Source organism: Phyllostomus discolor, chromosome 14, assembly GCF_004126475.2.
Source record: "Phyllostomus discolor isolate MPI-MPIP mPhyDis1 chromosome 14, mPhyDis1.pri.v3, whole genome shotgun sequence".
Lineage (NCBI taxonomy): Eukaryota > Metazoa > Chordata > Mammalia > Chiroptera > Phyllostomidae > Phyllostomus > Phyllostomus discolor.
Window position 1 is genome coordinate 47545326 of NC_040916.2, and position 16115 is coordinate 47561440.

Here is a 16115-nt window from a genome sequence, read left to right on the forward strand (position 1 = left end):
TGGTTTCTGGTCCATCAATTATACCTCAGTAAAACTATTTTAAAAACCTCCCTAGTAAAAAAGTTGAAGAAGTTTTAAGATTTAATAATCTATGTCCTTCAAGCAATTTTATATTGTCTATGAACTTTCTGTTTTGCAATCTCCCCAAGAGTTTGCCTGGTAGTGTACTTTGAGGCTAACATTTTGTCAAGGAAATTTACTACATTCTCCAAATGTTTTAAAATAAAATTTTACATGTCTATTTTTTATTGCTCTTTTTTTTTAAGAGAGGAAGGAGGCAGAAAAGGGAAAAACATTGATTGGAGAGAGAAACATCAATTGGTCGCCTTCTCCAGACTGGGAATCGAAACCAACCGTTCCAACCAACTGAGACACACCAGCCAGGGCTAATATAAAATTTTAAGTGGCTTGCTGCATATCAGTAAAAAATTGGTACATCAAAAAAAATTAAAATCTTCCAACCTCTTATCCACTTCTATAGCCTCTGGAGCTCCCCTTACAGGACAAAGACATGACTATCACAGAACTTGCATGAGCTGCCCTCTGCTGCCGTCTTTTACCTCTTCCTCAGTCATTCCTACATGTATACACCTTACACCATAAATCAGTGTTGAAAACATAAACCCTTACTGCAGTCAGAAATGCCAATGAGTGAACAGGGCAGAAAAGAACCAGATGAACTGGACATCTCAAAGAGGTAATGGATACTGATTCCTACTGAGTTATCATGGAGAGAAGCAGGACCTCTATTAGCAGCTCTCCAGTATGTTGAGATAAGTTATAACTGCAAATACTCTCGCATCATCCACTGATGTTTAAGTTTGTGTTATTAGATAAAATACATATAGAGCTCTGGCTCATGTGGCTCAGTGGATTGAGCATTGGCCTGGGAACCAAGGGGTTGCTGGTTTGGTTTCTGGTGGGGGCAAGTGCCTGGGTTGTGACCGGGCCAGTTAGGGGCGTGCAAGAGGTGGCCATCGATGTTTCTCTCGCCTCTCTAAAAGTAAAATAAGTAAAATCATATTTCGTATATGAGAGAGAGGGAGAGTGAGGGAGGGGGAGAGAGAGAGAGAGAGAGAGAAGGATGCAGGCCAAACAAAATATACCTGCCCTGGTTGGTGTAGTTCAGTGGATTGAGCTCCAGCCTGCAAACCGAAGGGTCCCCAGTTCAATTCCCAGTCAGGGCACATGCCTGGGTTGCTGGGCCAGGTCCCCAGTAGGGGGGCACATGAAAGGCAAACACACATTGATATTTCTCTCTCTCTTTCTTCTTCTCTTCCCCACTCTCTAAAAATGAATAAATAAAATCTTTTAAAAATAAGAAAAAAAAATTTTTTAAATGCCTGCCATCTGAAGTTGGTCCATGGGCTACTGTTGCCTCTTATCCATAAAAATATTCAAAAATTTCCTAAAATTCTCTATATAAGAAACATAATTCAGTATTATACTCTCTTTAGAATACCTTTCTCATCTTCTACCCTTGTTGAATGATTTCTCTTTGGAATTTTTCCTGGTCCCTAGGCAGGCAGAATAGTCCTCATCTGGGCCTTTTAGTAATGTATCCATCTCTATATTGCAGTGTTTAACAACAGTACGTTATGGTTATATATCCCAAACAGAGGTCCTCAGAGGTATAGCCTGAATACGTATTTCTCTTTTTACCCTCAGCTTCTAGCCATTGCTTAATGCGTACTAGGTCCCCTGCAACTGTTTGCTAAACGGAACAAGTTTGCTGGCCTTAGGTCCAGGCCTGGGCGCAGGGTTGGAGAGGTTGTGGCACAATACGGCCAATGACGCCTGCTGACCATTAGAGGGCAGACTGATTCCACAGCGGGCCTGACCAGTCGCGCAGCCGTCAAAGGCGGCCAAACCCTCTCTGCTGGTCATTTCCAGCACTATTTCTCACTGCCACCACGAAACTCATCTTAACAACCCTTCTCAACACAAAAACACATACACAGTCACATTCCTATAACGGCCCTGAGGTCACCCCTCTCTGCCCTCCAGCCACCCGCATGCTCTCCCTCCACCGCGTACACCACTTTGGGAACTGAAAAGTTAACTCCGCACTTCCACCTGGTCCCTTTTCTCCGCTGATTCGCTTCAGGGGGGGATCGAGGGGCGTCTTAGATGGGCTGGATCACTGGGACCTTGGGCTCACCTACTTTAACGTCTTTTCCAGAAACATGTCCCTCTCAGACACACACACATTTTCCTGCGGAGATCCCAAACCAGCACGTCCTTCCTCCCCAGACGGAACCCAGTGAGAAGGGAGGGAGAAGGTAGGAGTGCAAGAGGCCTCCGGTTGTTCCCACACACTTTTCTGTTCAGTCCCCCTTCGCTTTCCTGCGAGGCGATGCCGCCTCTCTGATGGGGCGGCTGTTGGGCGGCAGACAACCTGGAAGAGGGTCTAAGCGGACAGCGCTCGGGCTGTGGGCGCAGGAGAGCCCGCGACTTGGAGGCGGGGAGGAAAGAGTTAAAGATCGGGGATTGGCTCTGCTGTCACTGAGTATGGGAGGGGAAGCGTCCGGGAGGGAGGGTTTGGAGCTTGGCTCAGGTCCTCCCCAGTCCCCCCTGGACAGCCGGAGACTTGGGCCGGCCGGACACCCCTTCTGGCAACTCGCTGGGGCAGCACTCCCGCACGCACACGACACTCACTCCCCTTTCTCCTTCCCTCGCGCCAGCTCGCACCTTCTCTCCGGAGCCCCAGCGAGCACTCTCCTTCTCTCTCCTAACACACACACGCTCTCTCGGGTCGGGCTCCGGCGCGCTGCTTCTGGCGCCCACCTGCTCCGCAGCGCCCTCCACGCACCCCGCCGTCGCGCCCCGCCGGGGGGTCCGCCTGCCCTCCCGCCCGCAGTGCACCCTTGGCGACCCTGACGGTGACCGTCGCAGCTGGAGGGGACTGAGTGCCCTGGGGTGATCACCTGACTCTGCCTCACTCTCATCGGGGCGCACCCTGAGCCCGAGGGGACCGTGGAAGCCATGGTGGGAGTCCCTGCCCGTCGCGGTGCCCTCTGAGGCCATGCCGCGCCCCAGGTGCCCCACCGGCGCCCACTTGCGCCTGCTGCTGCTCCTGCCGCCACTGCTGCTGCTCCGGGGCAGCCACGCGGGCAACCTGACGGTGGCCGCGGTGCTGCCGCTGGCCAACACCTCCTATCCGTGGTCCTGGGCGCGCGTGGGCCCGGCCGTGGAACTGGCCCTGGCCAGGGTTAAGGCGCAGCCCGACTTGCTGCCCGGCTGGACGGTCCGCACGGTGCTGGGCAGCAGCGAGGACGCGCGGGGCGTCTGCTCCGACACTGCCGCTCCTCTGGCCGCGGTGGACCTCAAGTGGGAGCACGAGCCCGCGGTGTTCCTGGGCCCCGGCTGCGTGTACGCCGCGGCTCCGGTGGCGCGCTTCACCGCGCACTGGCGGGTGCCGCTGCTGACGGCCGGCGCCCCGGCGCTGGGCTTCAGGGAAGAGGGCGAGTACGCGCTGACCACGCGCGCGGGGCCCAGCCACGTCAAGCTGGGCGACTTCGTGGCGGCGCTGCACCGACGGCTGGGCTGGGAGCGCCGGGCGCTCGTGCTGTACGCCTACCGGCCGCAGGACGACCAGCGCTGCTTCTTCATGGTGGAGGGGCTCTACATGAGGGTCCGAGACCGCCTCAACGTCACGGTAGAACACCTGGAGTTCGCCGAGGGCGACCTCCACCAGTACGCTACTGTGCTGCGGACGCTGCCGCGCAAAGGCCGAGGTGAGAGCGCACAGGGGCCCGCCGCTTTGCTCCAGAGCCTTCGGAGGTGCCTTCGGAAGTCCTCCATCTTCTCTGGCCATTCTTCTTCCTCTTCTCCTCCTCCTCCTCCTCCTCCCCTTCCCCTCCTCCTCCCCCTCCTCCCCCTCCCCCTCCTCCTCACGGCTCCTCATTCCTATCTCAGCCTTTTTGGCCTTTTTCATCTCTGAGTTTCTATTTCCTTCTCTTTCTCCATGCCCCCCTCTTTTCCTGATACCACGCTCTCCTCTCCCCTCCCCCACTCTCCCACCTCCTGCTCGCCCGTTCCTCCTGAGGTACCGGAGGGAAGGGACGCCTGCTGCCACCCTGACGCTTACAGTAGGTCCCCGGCCTAGTTCCCATCCCTTTCATCTCGCCCATTTTCTGTTTCCACCCAACAGCCTCAACCCCTCCTCCATCTTCTTTTCCCGTTGCTCCCACACACCCGCCCGTCTCCAGCTGACCCTCCCCTCCCTTCGGCCTCCACTCCTGACCCCACCTTCCCCACCTTCCGCTCAGCTGTTCCTGCTCCCCCTACCTCTGCTCCTTCTCCCCTCCCACCTTCTCCTCCCACCCTTCTCCATCCTTCTGCTGCCAAAGCCTAGACTTAGTGAGCCGGTGGTTCCACTTAACTACCACGGGGTCTCTGAACACCCCCTAGGTGCCCCAGCTTCCCTGTCTGAGGAGTTCCCTCCTCCAAGGCTAGGCTGCTTTTCTTTCTGACCACCCCCCCCCCCTTCCTCCCCAGTTATCTACATCTGCAGCTCCCCAGATGCCTTCAGAACCCTGATGCTTCTGGCCCTGGAAGCTGGCCTGAGTGGGAAGGACTATGTTTTCTTCCACCTGGATCTCTTTGGGCAAAGCCTGCAAGGTGCACATGGCCTTGCTCCAGGCAGGCCCTGGGAGAGAGGGGATGGGCAGGATGGCAGTGCCCACCGTGCCTTTCAGGTGAGTGTCCAGGTCGGAAGTCCTGCTGTGGGACTCAGAGCTGGTGACACATGGTTTCTGGGCACTGGGTCCTGCAGTGTCTGAAAGGATTCTTGATGCTCACAGGGAGTTAGGTGATGAAGAGCAGGGGTCTGGGGCCAGGGGTGCATGGAGGGCTGGAGGACTCAGAGCCGGGATAACGAGATTTGAGAGAATAGGCTGGAAGTGGAAGTATGTTCAAGTCGTGCAGACTAACTGGGTTTGGAGAAGCCATCCCACTGGCTCCCCTGCTTTGGAGCAGGTAACACCTCACCTAGGACATGGGGTCCAGTTGAGGTGGGCACCAGGGTACTGGGAGGACCGGTAAGCACCCACCTCACCCCTCTCCACTGACCCCTTCCTCAGGCTGCCAAAATCATTACATATAAAGAGCCAGATAATCCTGAGTATTTGGAATTCCTGCAGCAGCTAAAACACTTGGCCCATGAACAGTTCAACTTCACCGTGGAGGATGGCCTGGTAGGAGAGGGTCCTAGGACCCTTCAGTGTGGACCTTCAGCCCCCACTCTGTGGCCCTCTGCCAGTCTCCACCCTGTTTTCCCAGCCATCCCAGTATCCCCAGATACTCCTTTCTTTCCCTTCCCGTTGTTTCCGTATCTCTCCTGCTCATGGGGGCAAGGGGTGGCTTTAACAAGTTGTTCAACCTCTGAATCTCATGTCCTCATCAGTCAAATGGGGACGATCAGTCCTGCCCTATCTGCCTAGGAGGATTCCAAGGTGTTCTATGCAGAGTCATCTTATCAGTAGCAAAATCTGTCACATGGGGGCATTTTCTCCCATCCTCTTCCAAATTCCCAGCACCTCCCATTCCTCCCCTCCCCTTAGCACCCAACTCTGTAGCCCACCCCAGGCAGGCTCTGCTGGTCCCTGCAGGTGAACACCATCCCAGCATCCTTCCACGACGGGCTCCTGCTCTTTGTCCAGGCAGTGAGAGAGACTCTGGCACAAGGGGGAACAGTCACCGATGGGGAGAGCATCACTCAGCGGATGTGGAACCGAAGCTTCCAAGGTCAGGACCTAGAGGTAGCAGTGGGCTGCCTTGTGGTGCACGCACCATGCAGGAGACCACAGGAGCCTCTAGTCTTGCAGCAGAGCTGGTTACGCCGGTCTTTTCCTCTCTTCCACAAGAAACCTCCGCAGCTTTCTGTAGGCCCTCCTGCCCCATCCATCTCTCTAGCTCCATCAAGAAGTCCTTCTGCGCATCCAGCCCCAATCATTCCTGCTGCTGAAGTGTCTGTCCCCTTTGTTATCATTCCATATATATGTGTTAGGAGGGCAAGGCAGGGGCAATCAGGGGATGGAGATGAGGTAGGGGGGCGGTCCCTGCATGCACTTCCGCTCGCTCAAAACACAGCCACCTTTCTCCACGCCCCTAGGTGTGACAGGATACTTGAAAATGGACAGCAACGGAGATCGAGAGACTGACTTTTCCCTCTGGGATATGGATCCTGAGACTAGTACCTTCAGGGTAAGGCTGTGTCCAGAGAAGACTGCACCAACAGAGAAAGACATCTCACCCTTTGGCCTCCCCCCACAGCCCTGCCAGGGTATCTGTCTGCTCTGTGACCTACCATGCGTGGTCGCTTATGGAGAGCTCTGGATTAAAGAGATCTGCTCTCGTCTGGAATAGCAGCCAGAATGTTAGGGGCTCATAGGCACTACCCTTGGGGACCCCCATGTCTGAGGAGGCCGGGCAGCCCTGCTCTCAGAAAGCCCTCCCACAGAGACAGGCAGCTCAGGGCCCAGACAGACCGGACCATATGCAGCTCTCAGCGAGGTCAGGAACAGGAAGGGACTGAGCACAGGCACCAAGGAGGAGGTCATCCAGGGAAGGCTTCTTGGAGGAAGAATACATGGATTAAGCCAAGAATGTGGACTGAGAACACTGCCTTTTCCTGTTTTCTATGTGTTTCAAGCTGCCTGTGTATAAGGTTAGGGTTCCATGTGGAGTTTTCTTTGTATGGAGTTTTTCCTATATGGAGGGTTTTTTCCCCTTCGAAGAGTTTTCAAGTTTTTCCATTCCAATAACATGGGCATGGGTATGGAATGCACCCACTCAGAGGAGGGACGTGGTGCATAGCTGACAGCCCAGACACAGGGCTGGAGCAGAGATGGGGAGGTGGGAGGCGGGACTCTTCCATGGCGCAGGAGGCCTCGTCCCCCACCATTCCTGCCCTCCCTCCCATAGGTTGTTCTGAACTACAATGGGACCTCCCAGGAGCTGGTGGCTGTATCAGGGCGCATACTACACTGGCCCCTAGGATACCCGCCTCCTGACATCCCCAAATGCGGCTTTGAAAATGAGGATCCCACCTGCAACCAAGGTGCCTGCCCCTTGCCACCCAGGCCTCCGTTCTGGAGCCGCTGGTTCCCCCCATGAGGAGTCAGAGAAGCGCTCCTTTCCCACACTGAGAGTTTTCTTCCTTTTATACATCATCCTAGTTCACTGGTTGACTCTTAGAAGGTTCTTTCTTCTGCTGTCTAACCAAAATCTTTCTTGCTGCAACTCGGACTGTCTCCTACAGCCCACTTTTCCACCCTGGAGGTGCTGGCTTTGGTGGGCAGCCTCTCCCTGCTCAGCATCCTGGTCGTCTCCTTCTTCATATACAGGTGAGCCTCGGGATGAGGGTGGTGAGTGAGGCTGGGAGACCTGGAGCACTACCCTCAGGGGATGTGGCAGGGATGCAGAAGGGAGGGGAAAGGGGTGAGGGCACAGCAGGGGAAGGCCCGTGGAGATGGGGGAGAAAAGAGACTACATAGTCTTAGGACACAAGGAAGAAAAAAGGAGGAGGAGGAGAAAACAGGGATAGGAGTGGCCAGGAGAGCCTGGTGATCCCAGAGGACCAGAGCAGTTGGGGGAGTGGCATCATAAAGGCCTGGATCCTGGCCCAGGGGCTGGTTTGTCCTCCCTACTCCTGTAGACCGGATGAGAAGCTATGGCTCAGACCCTTTGGGATTGGGCCCCGTTAGCAGAGCAGGGCTGATGAGCCCTGTGCGCACCAAGAGAGCCAAAGGAGCCCTGCTCCTGCCTTCCAGTGGAGCTGAGGTGAAAGTTCAGAAGTTAAGGGCAGAGGGAAGCGAGGAGGAAGGGAAGAAAGTCAGTGCTGGTTGATCATATACTCTGTGCAGACACTGCTGCACAATGTTCCTTTTCATTCTTATAACGATACTTTGAAGTAAATACCGAGTCCCCAGTTTCCAAATGAGGACATTTGGACATGAAGGCATGACACTCAAAGAAATGAAGTGACTAGCCAAGGGCCCAGTGAGGCAGAATTCTCCAAACCTCCTTTTAGCCCCGATGACAATCCTGAAATCTGCCTCTTAGCAAAGCAGTGGGACTCTCAGCACATACGGTGGTCCCAGGGCTCTATGAAGGGGCTGCAGGACAGAGTGCCTTTGCCCTGGGTCAGGGGCTCAGATGCAAGTTTCCTGCTCCAGGAAGATGCAGCTGGAAAAGGAACTGGCCTCAGAGCTGTGGCGGGTGCGTTGGGAGGACTTGCAGGCCAGTAGCCTTGAGCGGCACCTCCGGAGTGCAGGCAGCCGGCTGACCTTGAGTGGGGTAAGAACACTGGTACTGGGGGGGAAGTGCGGGGCAGCTGAATGCTTGGGTATGGAGCAGGGGGAGGACAGGGCCTGATGGGTAGGGGAGAGAGAGCAGGGAACAGGATTCTAGTCCCAGCTCCATCTTCACTTGCTGTGTGACCTTGGACAAGTCACAGTCCTTCTCTGAAATGACCTCAGATAATGATTATATTTACAGAGCCTCCCTCAGAGGGCTCTTTCAAAGGCTCATGATAGTATATGTGAAAATACATTAAAAAAAAAAGTAACCGAGGAGGGGATTTCATGGTGTGGAATGAGAAGCAGGGAGACACAAAGATAAGGCAGGGTAGTGAAGACCAGAGCTCAAGCCACCAGCAGAGAGAGCCGGGCCCCCGGTAAGGCCCGTGGGCTGATGCCCCTTCCGCTCTCCATCCCTTCAGAGAGGCTCCAATTATGGGTCCCTGATCACCACGGAGGGCCAGTTCCAGGTCTTTGCCAAGACAGCGTATTATAAGGTGGGCCTGGGGGTCTGGGGCAGGGTGTTCTCTAACAGAGGACAGGGGAGGGTCCCAGAGACAGGGGTGGGCTGTCAGGAGCAGCTGGAGTTCCCAGGGCACTGGGCCATCTCCGCACAGTGACGGTCTCCATTTCTTGCCCAGGGCAACCTCGTGGCTGTGAAACATGTGAACCGTAAACGCATTGAGCTGACACGAAAAGTCCTGTTTGAACTGAAGCATGTAATGTGGGGAGTGAGGCAGTAGCCTAGGGGAGTGTCCCCCCACCCGGGGGGACATGGGGAGGTTGGCCAACAGCCCTGGTTAGGGGGGACCTCAGGGTTATCGTAGCCCTAGGAAGGGCCTTTGTTTGCGTATTGTGTGTGGGAGGAGGGGGTCATAGATGGGGAAAGGATGACTGGAGATACCCTGGGGGAAGGTCCCGGAGGGGCCATATTTGGTGCCCCTGGGGAGTGGAGGGCTTAGGAGGCCGAGGGAGTACAGAGCAGATCTGGGGGGGAGGGGGAAGTTGGGAGAAAGAACGTGGCTGGGAATCACCAGGGAAGATCCTAGAATGTCTGTGGAGAATGAATAGAGTTAAGAAGGGTGAGGGGTCCTTAAGAAAGGGGATAACTTGGTGATCGAGGTCTCTGTCAGGCTCTTGATGCTGGCTTCCACCTGCAGATGCGGGATGTACAGAATGAACACCTGACCAGGTTTGTGGGTGCCTGCACCGACCCCCCCAACATCTGTATCATCACAGAGTACTGTCCCCGCGGGAGCCTACAGGTGAGGTGACAAAAGGGTGTCAGGAAACCTGGGTCTAGCCCTGGCTCTGACCCTGGCCGGTTGTCTGACCCCAGGCAAGCCTCTCTCTTTCTGACCTTTATTTGCCCCATCTGTAAAATGGGCAGTGGCACTAGAGTGAATGCAAAGCTTTGTCCTGCTCTGCCACTGCACGGCAGTCGGAGCCCTGTACTCCTCCCCCTGGGGGAGTCTGCGGGGCACAGGTCTGACTCTCACTGCCCGGCAGGACATTCTGGAAAATGACAGCATCACCCTGGACTGGATGTTCCGGTACTCTCTCACCAATGACATCGTCAAGGCAGGTTCAGGAGAGCCCACTGGGTGTGGGGGAGGCATGCTTCTCTGGCTGTGGTTGTGTGTCCCGCTCATACCCAAGACCCCTGCCTCCCTCATTCTCCAGGGGATGCTGTTCCTGCACAATGGGGCCATTTGCTCCCATGGGAACCTCAAGTCATCCAACTGCGTGGTGGACAGCCGATTTGTGCTGAAGATCACTGACTATGGGCTGGAGAGCTTCAGGGACCCAGAGCCAGAGCAAGGACACATCCTCTATGCCAGTGAGCTCAGACCCACTCTGTCCCCAACCCTGACCGCAGCCCAGCCCAGCAGGGAGACTGAGGCCTGGTCTTGATGGGCTTGAGCCCGCCTTCCTGGACTCCTGCTCGGTTCATTCACCAGCAGAAGGAAGAGTCAGACGAAGTGCTCTCCAGGCCTCTTCTAGCTCTAGCACTCAGTGTGCTGTCTCTACATCAGTCCCGGCCAAACCTAGTTACGTCCTTGTTTGCCTTTAGCTTTGGGGCCCTTCACCCTGTGTCTCCTTTTACCTCTGACCTGCAGAGAAGCTGTGGACAGCCCCCGAGCTCCTGCGAATGGCCTCGCCCCCCACCCGGGGCTCTCAGGCTGGTGACGTGTACAGCTTTGGGATCATCCTTCAGGAGATTGCCCTGAGGAGTGGCGTATTCCACGTGGAAGGTTTGGACCTCAGCCCCAAAGGTGAGAGGACCATGCTGTCTCCTAGCCCTGCCACAGTCTCAGTGAACCCCAGCCCCACAGGGAGAGACCCCTGGAAATACCACGTCTTCCTTCTGGAAAGCTCAGCCACCTGTTGCTCCATTGCTGCCAGTGATCCTGGCTCATGACTAGCCCAGGACCCTACAGGGCTCACCTGCCCCACGCCCTGGTCCTGGACTTCCCCACCCCATATGTCAACAGGCCTTTGACTGACCCACCGCTGAGCCCCTTCCCCCCACCACACAGAGATCATCGAGCGTGTGACTAGGGGCGAGCAGCCACCCTTTCGGCCGTCCCTGGCCCTGCAGAGTCACCTGGAAGGACTGGGGCACCTGATGCAGAGGTGTTGGGCAGAGGACCCACAGGAGCGGCCACCCTTCCAGCAGATCCGCCTGATGCTGCGGAAGTTTAACAGGTCGCCAGCCTTAGTCATAGAGCAGCCCCAGCCTCCCAGGCCCCTCTAGCACTGATACCCCTCACTTAATCTCATCCCTGCAGTGGCAGAGGGAGCCACTCGCAGCCCCCCTTGCATAGCCTACTGCACCTACCACGGCCTTGCAGTCCCCCTTGTGAATACTGAATGACACAGCTGTCCCCACAGTCCCTTACCTCTCGTACTCCTCTCCTCCAGCAATGTAGCCACCCCACACCTTTGCGGCCCAGCCCCCAGGGTCTCTAGTGTCCAGTGGTGTGCAGTGTAAATGGGCCTCTCTGCCCTCAGCAGGAGCTCACCCTGTGAGCTCACCACCCCCTTTGGCAGCCCGGCCTGGTGCCTGCAGACACCACTAAGCCTGTTGCCCTCCTGCTGTTCTCAGTCATCCCTGTCCCTTCCCTCCTCCTCCACCTCCTTCTAACTCACTGTTTAACAAAGTTGAACAAAACAGCCACTATGGGTAAAGCTTCATACTTGACCCCGGTATCTCAAAAATGAGCTGAACTCTCCTGCTACCCTTTGCCACTGCCACACCATCCTGCTGTGCCCCTCGATCTGCACTCCCTCCAGGGCCGCCACTGCAGTTGGGAGGTGGGCTGTCAATAAGCCTGGGTAGGGTGAAGGCCTGGGGTGGGCACTGGGGGTAGGGCTCGCTGCTCCCCTCTCACCCCTGCCTGCTGCCCCTCGGCCCTCAGAGAGAACAGCAGCAACATCCTGGACAACCTGCTGTCTCGCATGGAGCAGTATGCCAACAACCTGGAGGAGCTGGTGGAGGAGCGGACCCAGGCCTACCTGGAAGAGAAGCGTAAGGCTGAGGCCCTGCTCTACCAGATCCTGCCTCAGTGAGTGCCCATGTCTGGTGACGTGCGCCGTGCCAGCCCCGTCCCAACCCCACCTCACCCTCTGATCCCTGACCCCTCAGCTCAGTGGCTGAGCAGCTGAAGCGTGGGGAGACAGTCCAGGCCGAAGCCTTTGACAGCGTTACTATCTACTTCAGTGACATTGTGGGTTTCACAGCCCTGTCAGCAGAGAGCACACCCATGCAGGTGAGCCGGGGAGCAGCCCACTGGTGAAGACCAGGCTGGTGTGCATGGCCTAGCATTTCCATCCCACAGGCCTGCCTTCTGCTTCTGCTTTCCCCACCCAAGCCCAGGTGGGGTCCTTACTCCCCACCCCTTTTAATTCTCTTCCCTTCCAGGTGGTCACCCTGCTCAATGACCTGTACACCTGCTTCGATGCCGTCATAGACAACTTTGATGTGTACAAGGTGAGAGTGGGAGTGTGCGTGGGAGGGGCCAGAGAGACTCCGGGACAGGGTCAGAGAAAAGTGAAGGGCAGAATGAAACAGAATCTTTAAGAGAGGAGACCAGGGCACATGGGGAGATACAGTGTCACAAGGAGACCCAGGAGCAGGCAGAGAAACCGCTGGGGGGCGGGCGGTGGGGTGGGGGTGAGGAGCGGGGAGGATGGGGAATGGAGATGAGAGGAAAGCCAGCGACTGGCGCGTGGGGGTTCAGAATGACGATGGCAGTGCACGAAGTGTTGGGAGCGGCACAGGGAAGAGAGAGGTCCAGCCTGAAAGTCCTGTACCCTCTCCCCGCCCTCACAGGTGGAGACGATCGGCGATGCCTACATGGTGGTGTCGGGGCTCCCAGTGCGGAACGGGCGTCTGCACGCCCGGGAGGTGGCCCGCATGGCCCTGGCGCTGCTGGACGCTGTGAGCTCTTTCCGAATCCGCCACCGGCCCCAGGAGCAGCTGCGCTTGCGCATCGGTATCCACACAGGTGAGGCAACGGACCGCGCAGGGAAGGGGGTCCCGGAAGCCGAGTTTCGAAAATGAGCGCCCCGCCCCCCGGCCCTGCCCCCATCAAGATTCCACCTCCTGCCTCTCCAGGAGTGCCCTAGCCTCGCCCCGTGGCCACCCTTAAAGCTCCCACCTACCTCCCTTAACACCCTCCTGCCCCCTAGCTAATGGGCTTCCGCTCCCTCCAGGACCTGTGTGCGCTGGTGTGGTAGGGTTGAAGATGCCCCGTTACTGTCTCTTCGGGGACACAGTCAACACGGCCTCAAGAATGGAGTCTAACGGAGAAGGTATGGTGGCCCTCTAGATGGGAAGGGAGGGCAGGGTAAGCTGGAGTCCAGGAAAGTCCCCCGGGACAGCTTGTGCCTGTCCCATTCCTGTCCCAGCTCCTAGCCCTCTCTCCTCCCAGGCTCCTGCTCCTAGGGGCTCAGTCTGGGCAGATCACTTTCAATTCTAATCAGAGGCTCAGATCTTAGCTGCCCCGTCTTTCCAAATGTTTGGAAAGTCTTTCCAGGCCAGTATTCACCAGCTGCCACGTTTAGAGCCCCTCTGCTCCTCTTGGGGGTGGTAGGGAAGGCCCAGAGCTGCTCATTCGGGTGTGAGTCTCAGCTCTGCAACTAACCCGGCTCTGAGTTTCAGTTTTTCTCATCTGCAAAAATGAGAACAAAATGCCCGCCTCACTAGAGTCGAATGAGAAAGCCGTATGAGGAACACGTAATTGTCATCCAGCTTGTCTGAGCCACAGCTGTTTATCTGTAAAATGATGCCTGTCTCAGGTTTTAAAAAACCTAGCACAGCCCGACACACAGTAGGGACCTAATAAATGCTTGCTCCCACCCCTTCCTTTGGTCCGGCTTCCGCCAATGATCTTCTGCCCTCCTGCCGTATTCCACACAATTCAATCAAGTAAACATTTATTGAGTAACTACTGAGTGCCAGGCCCTGGCATACTGAGAAGACCCAGACCCACAGCTAGCTGGGGGCTACATTCAGACCCCATCTAAACCTCATGCAGGAGAAGGACTACTGGGAGCTGAGGGGGGCCCTGGTTTAGCAGGCATTCCCCGGGCACTGTATCTGGGGCTGATGAGGTAGAGAAAAGCCTCTCACTGAGGCCCAGTCCTGAGGGAGCACATTTTCAGAAGTGGTTAAACAACAGAACAAGGTCGCTGTGATGCAGACCCCAGGAGTGGAGGTCACAGAAGAGAAGGGGTGTGGGGATACCCCGTCAGAAGTCCAAAGGCCTGGGTGTGATCTCAGCAGCCTGGGAAGATCTCCTCCCCTAGGCCTCAGTTACCTTAGCTAGAAAATGAGGATGGTGAGTTAAATAGCTAACAGCAACTGCTAATACAGTACTTCCCATGTGCCAGATTCTGTTTACTTTATGAATGTTGAGGGGTTTTTAATTTCTTTTTTTATTTCAACATTTTTTATTGTTGTTCAAGTACGGTTTTCTGCCTTTTCCCATGAATGTTGAATTGAATTCTCACAGCAAGGCTCTGAGATGAGCATTGTCACTATCACCACTCTACAGTCTAGGAAAATGAGGCCCAGAGAGTTCCTGTTACTTCCCCGAGCAAGCGTTCACACAAGCATTCTTCCTGGGCAGAGCAGGATCCAAAGCCTGAGCTCCTGACCAGCTGTGCTATATAATGTTCGTCTAGAGCCTGGTGATGCTCTAGAGTACTAATAGAACTTTCTGCAATGATGAAAATGTCCTCTAATCTGTGCTGTCCAATTTGGCAGCCTCTGTCACAGGGGGCTATTGATCACTTGAAATGTGGTCACTGAGTTAACTGCATTCAGTTTTAATTAATTTAAATAGCTACTGTGACTCTACTCTTCCTTACCAGGATAGATAATACAGCTCTCAAGTTCTAGGGGAGAGGCCAGTATGGTCAGACACCACATGGAGAGGGTGGGACTCTGAATTAGGAAGCTTTCTGGACAGAAAAGAAGCAGAGAGCATATTCTATCCCCGCAGTCCCTGATTTCCCCTGCTCCCTTCTACTGCACCCTTCACCTTCCCTTCTTCTTATCCTACTCAGCACTTAAGATCCACTTGTCTTCTGAGACCAAGGCCGTCCTGGAGGAGTTTGGTGGTTTTGAGCTGGAGCTTCGAGGGGATGTAGAAATGAAGGTAGAGAAGGAAGTCCCTACCCTCACCACCCCTTGGGGTCCCTGAGGGGGCTACTCTCCCCGAGGCCCCTTCTTAAGCACCTGTTCTCGATCCCATCATTTGGGAAAGCAGGCTTGTCACTCCCTATCCCAACGTCTTCTTCTTTTTCCCTCCAGGGCAAAGGCAAAGTTCGGACCTACTGGCTCCTGGGGGAGCGGGGAAATAGCACCCGAGGCTGACCTGCCTCTCCTGCTGGCCTTCCATACTCCCCTTCCCAGTGCCAGAAGTGACAAAGAGGTCTCACCCTCACCCACAGCAGCCCCACCGTTGCCAAAGGATCAGAGAAGTGGTGTGAACAGCTCAGGTGTGCTGACTCCAGTTGAGACACCACATGTGACCTCTGAAAGAGGACTGGTGTTGGGGAGAAAGAACTCGAAGCTCACAGGACGGGACGAGAGCACACAGTCATGCCCAGTGGCATGCACACAGGCACACACCCCCACCATCCACCCAGACTCAGGCTGGCCTGGGGTGTGGATTCCTGGACCCCCCTGCCCCTTCCTGTGCCCTCTTCCCTCAACCTTGCTACACTGTGACTTTTATGGGAAAAGGGGAGAGCCACCTTAGGGGGAATAGGAAAAGGGACTATAGGTGAATCTAGGGGGTGGGGGAGTCCACACCTGGGCCTAGCCCACAGAGGCCACAAACACCCCTCTATCTCCCGCCGCCCATCATTGGATACACTGTGCAGGGGAGAGGCGTGGCATGGAGGGCTGAAGGCCTATATGCCTCGCTTCTCCTGTGAGTACAGACCATTAAAATTTTTATTCTAGTGACAGTGTCTGTTTTTGAGGGAGAGAAGGTTGCCAGAAAACTTGGCCATATTCTCCACCCTTTCTGTCAGGTAAGACATTTTTCTCAAGCTGGAAACAGCCTAGGAATGACCCGAGTAGTGCCAACACTTTGGTCCAAGGACCCATTCATACCCTTAGGAGTTACTGAGGGCCCCAAAGAGCTTTTGTTTACGTGGGTTTATACCGTATTAGACATTAAAACAAGCCCTATTAACTCATTTAAAATAACGATAAGAAACCCATCACGTTAGTAACTTTTTACTGCTTTATCAAGGACATTTTTAAGAGAAACTGGCTTTTAAAAATTTTTT

General features: G+C 55.3%; 1 protein-coding gene across 2 annotated transcripts; it reads left to right on the forward strand.

Annotated features, from left to right (window-relative positions):
- Nucleotides 1-2127: 2127 nt before the first annotated feature.
- On the forward strand, nucleotides 2128-15786 carry NPR1 (natriuretic peptide receptor 1). 2 transcript variants are annotated; one of them, XM_028502748.2, is made up of 22 exons: nucleotides 2128-3737; nucleotides 4501-4700; nucleotides 5085-5198; nucleotides 5613-5748; nucleotides 6116-6207; nucleotides 6928-7063; nucleotides 7265-7349; nucleotides 8181-8301; nucleotides 8726-8800; nucleotides 8945-9022; nucleotides 9464-9568; nucleotides 9813-9884; nucleotides 9987-10143; nucleotides 10424-10579; nucleotides 10844-11012; nucleotides 11726-11872; nucleotides 11953-12076; nucleotides 12229-12297; nucleotides 12640-12814; nucleotides 13023-13121; nucleotides 14880-14971; nucleotides 15127-15786. In XM_028502748.2, the coding sequence occupies exons 1-22, from the start codon at nucleotides 3026-3028 to the stop codon at nucleotides 15187-15189; spliced, it is 3177 nt and encodes a 1058-aa protein (XP_028358549.1). In that variant the 5' UTR covers nucleotides 2128-3025; the 3' UTR covers nucleotides 15190-15786. The 2 variants fall into 2 exon arrangements, with proteins under 2 accessions (XP_028358549.1, XP_035871487.1); XM_036015594.1 differs by lacking the exon at nucleotides 2128-3737 and adding an exon at nucleotides 3870-4091.
- The last annotated feature ends 329 nt before the right edge of the window (nucleotides 15787-16115 follow it).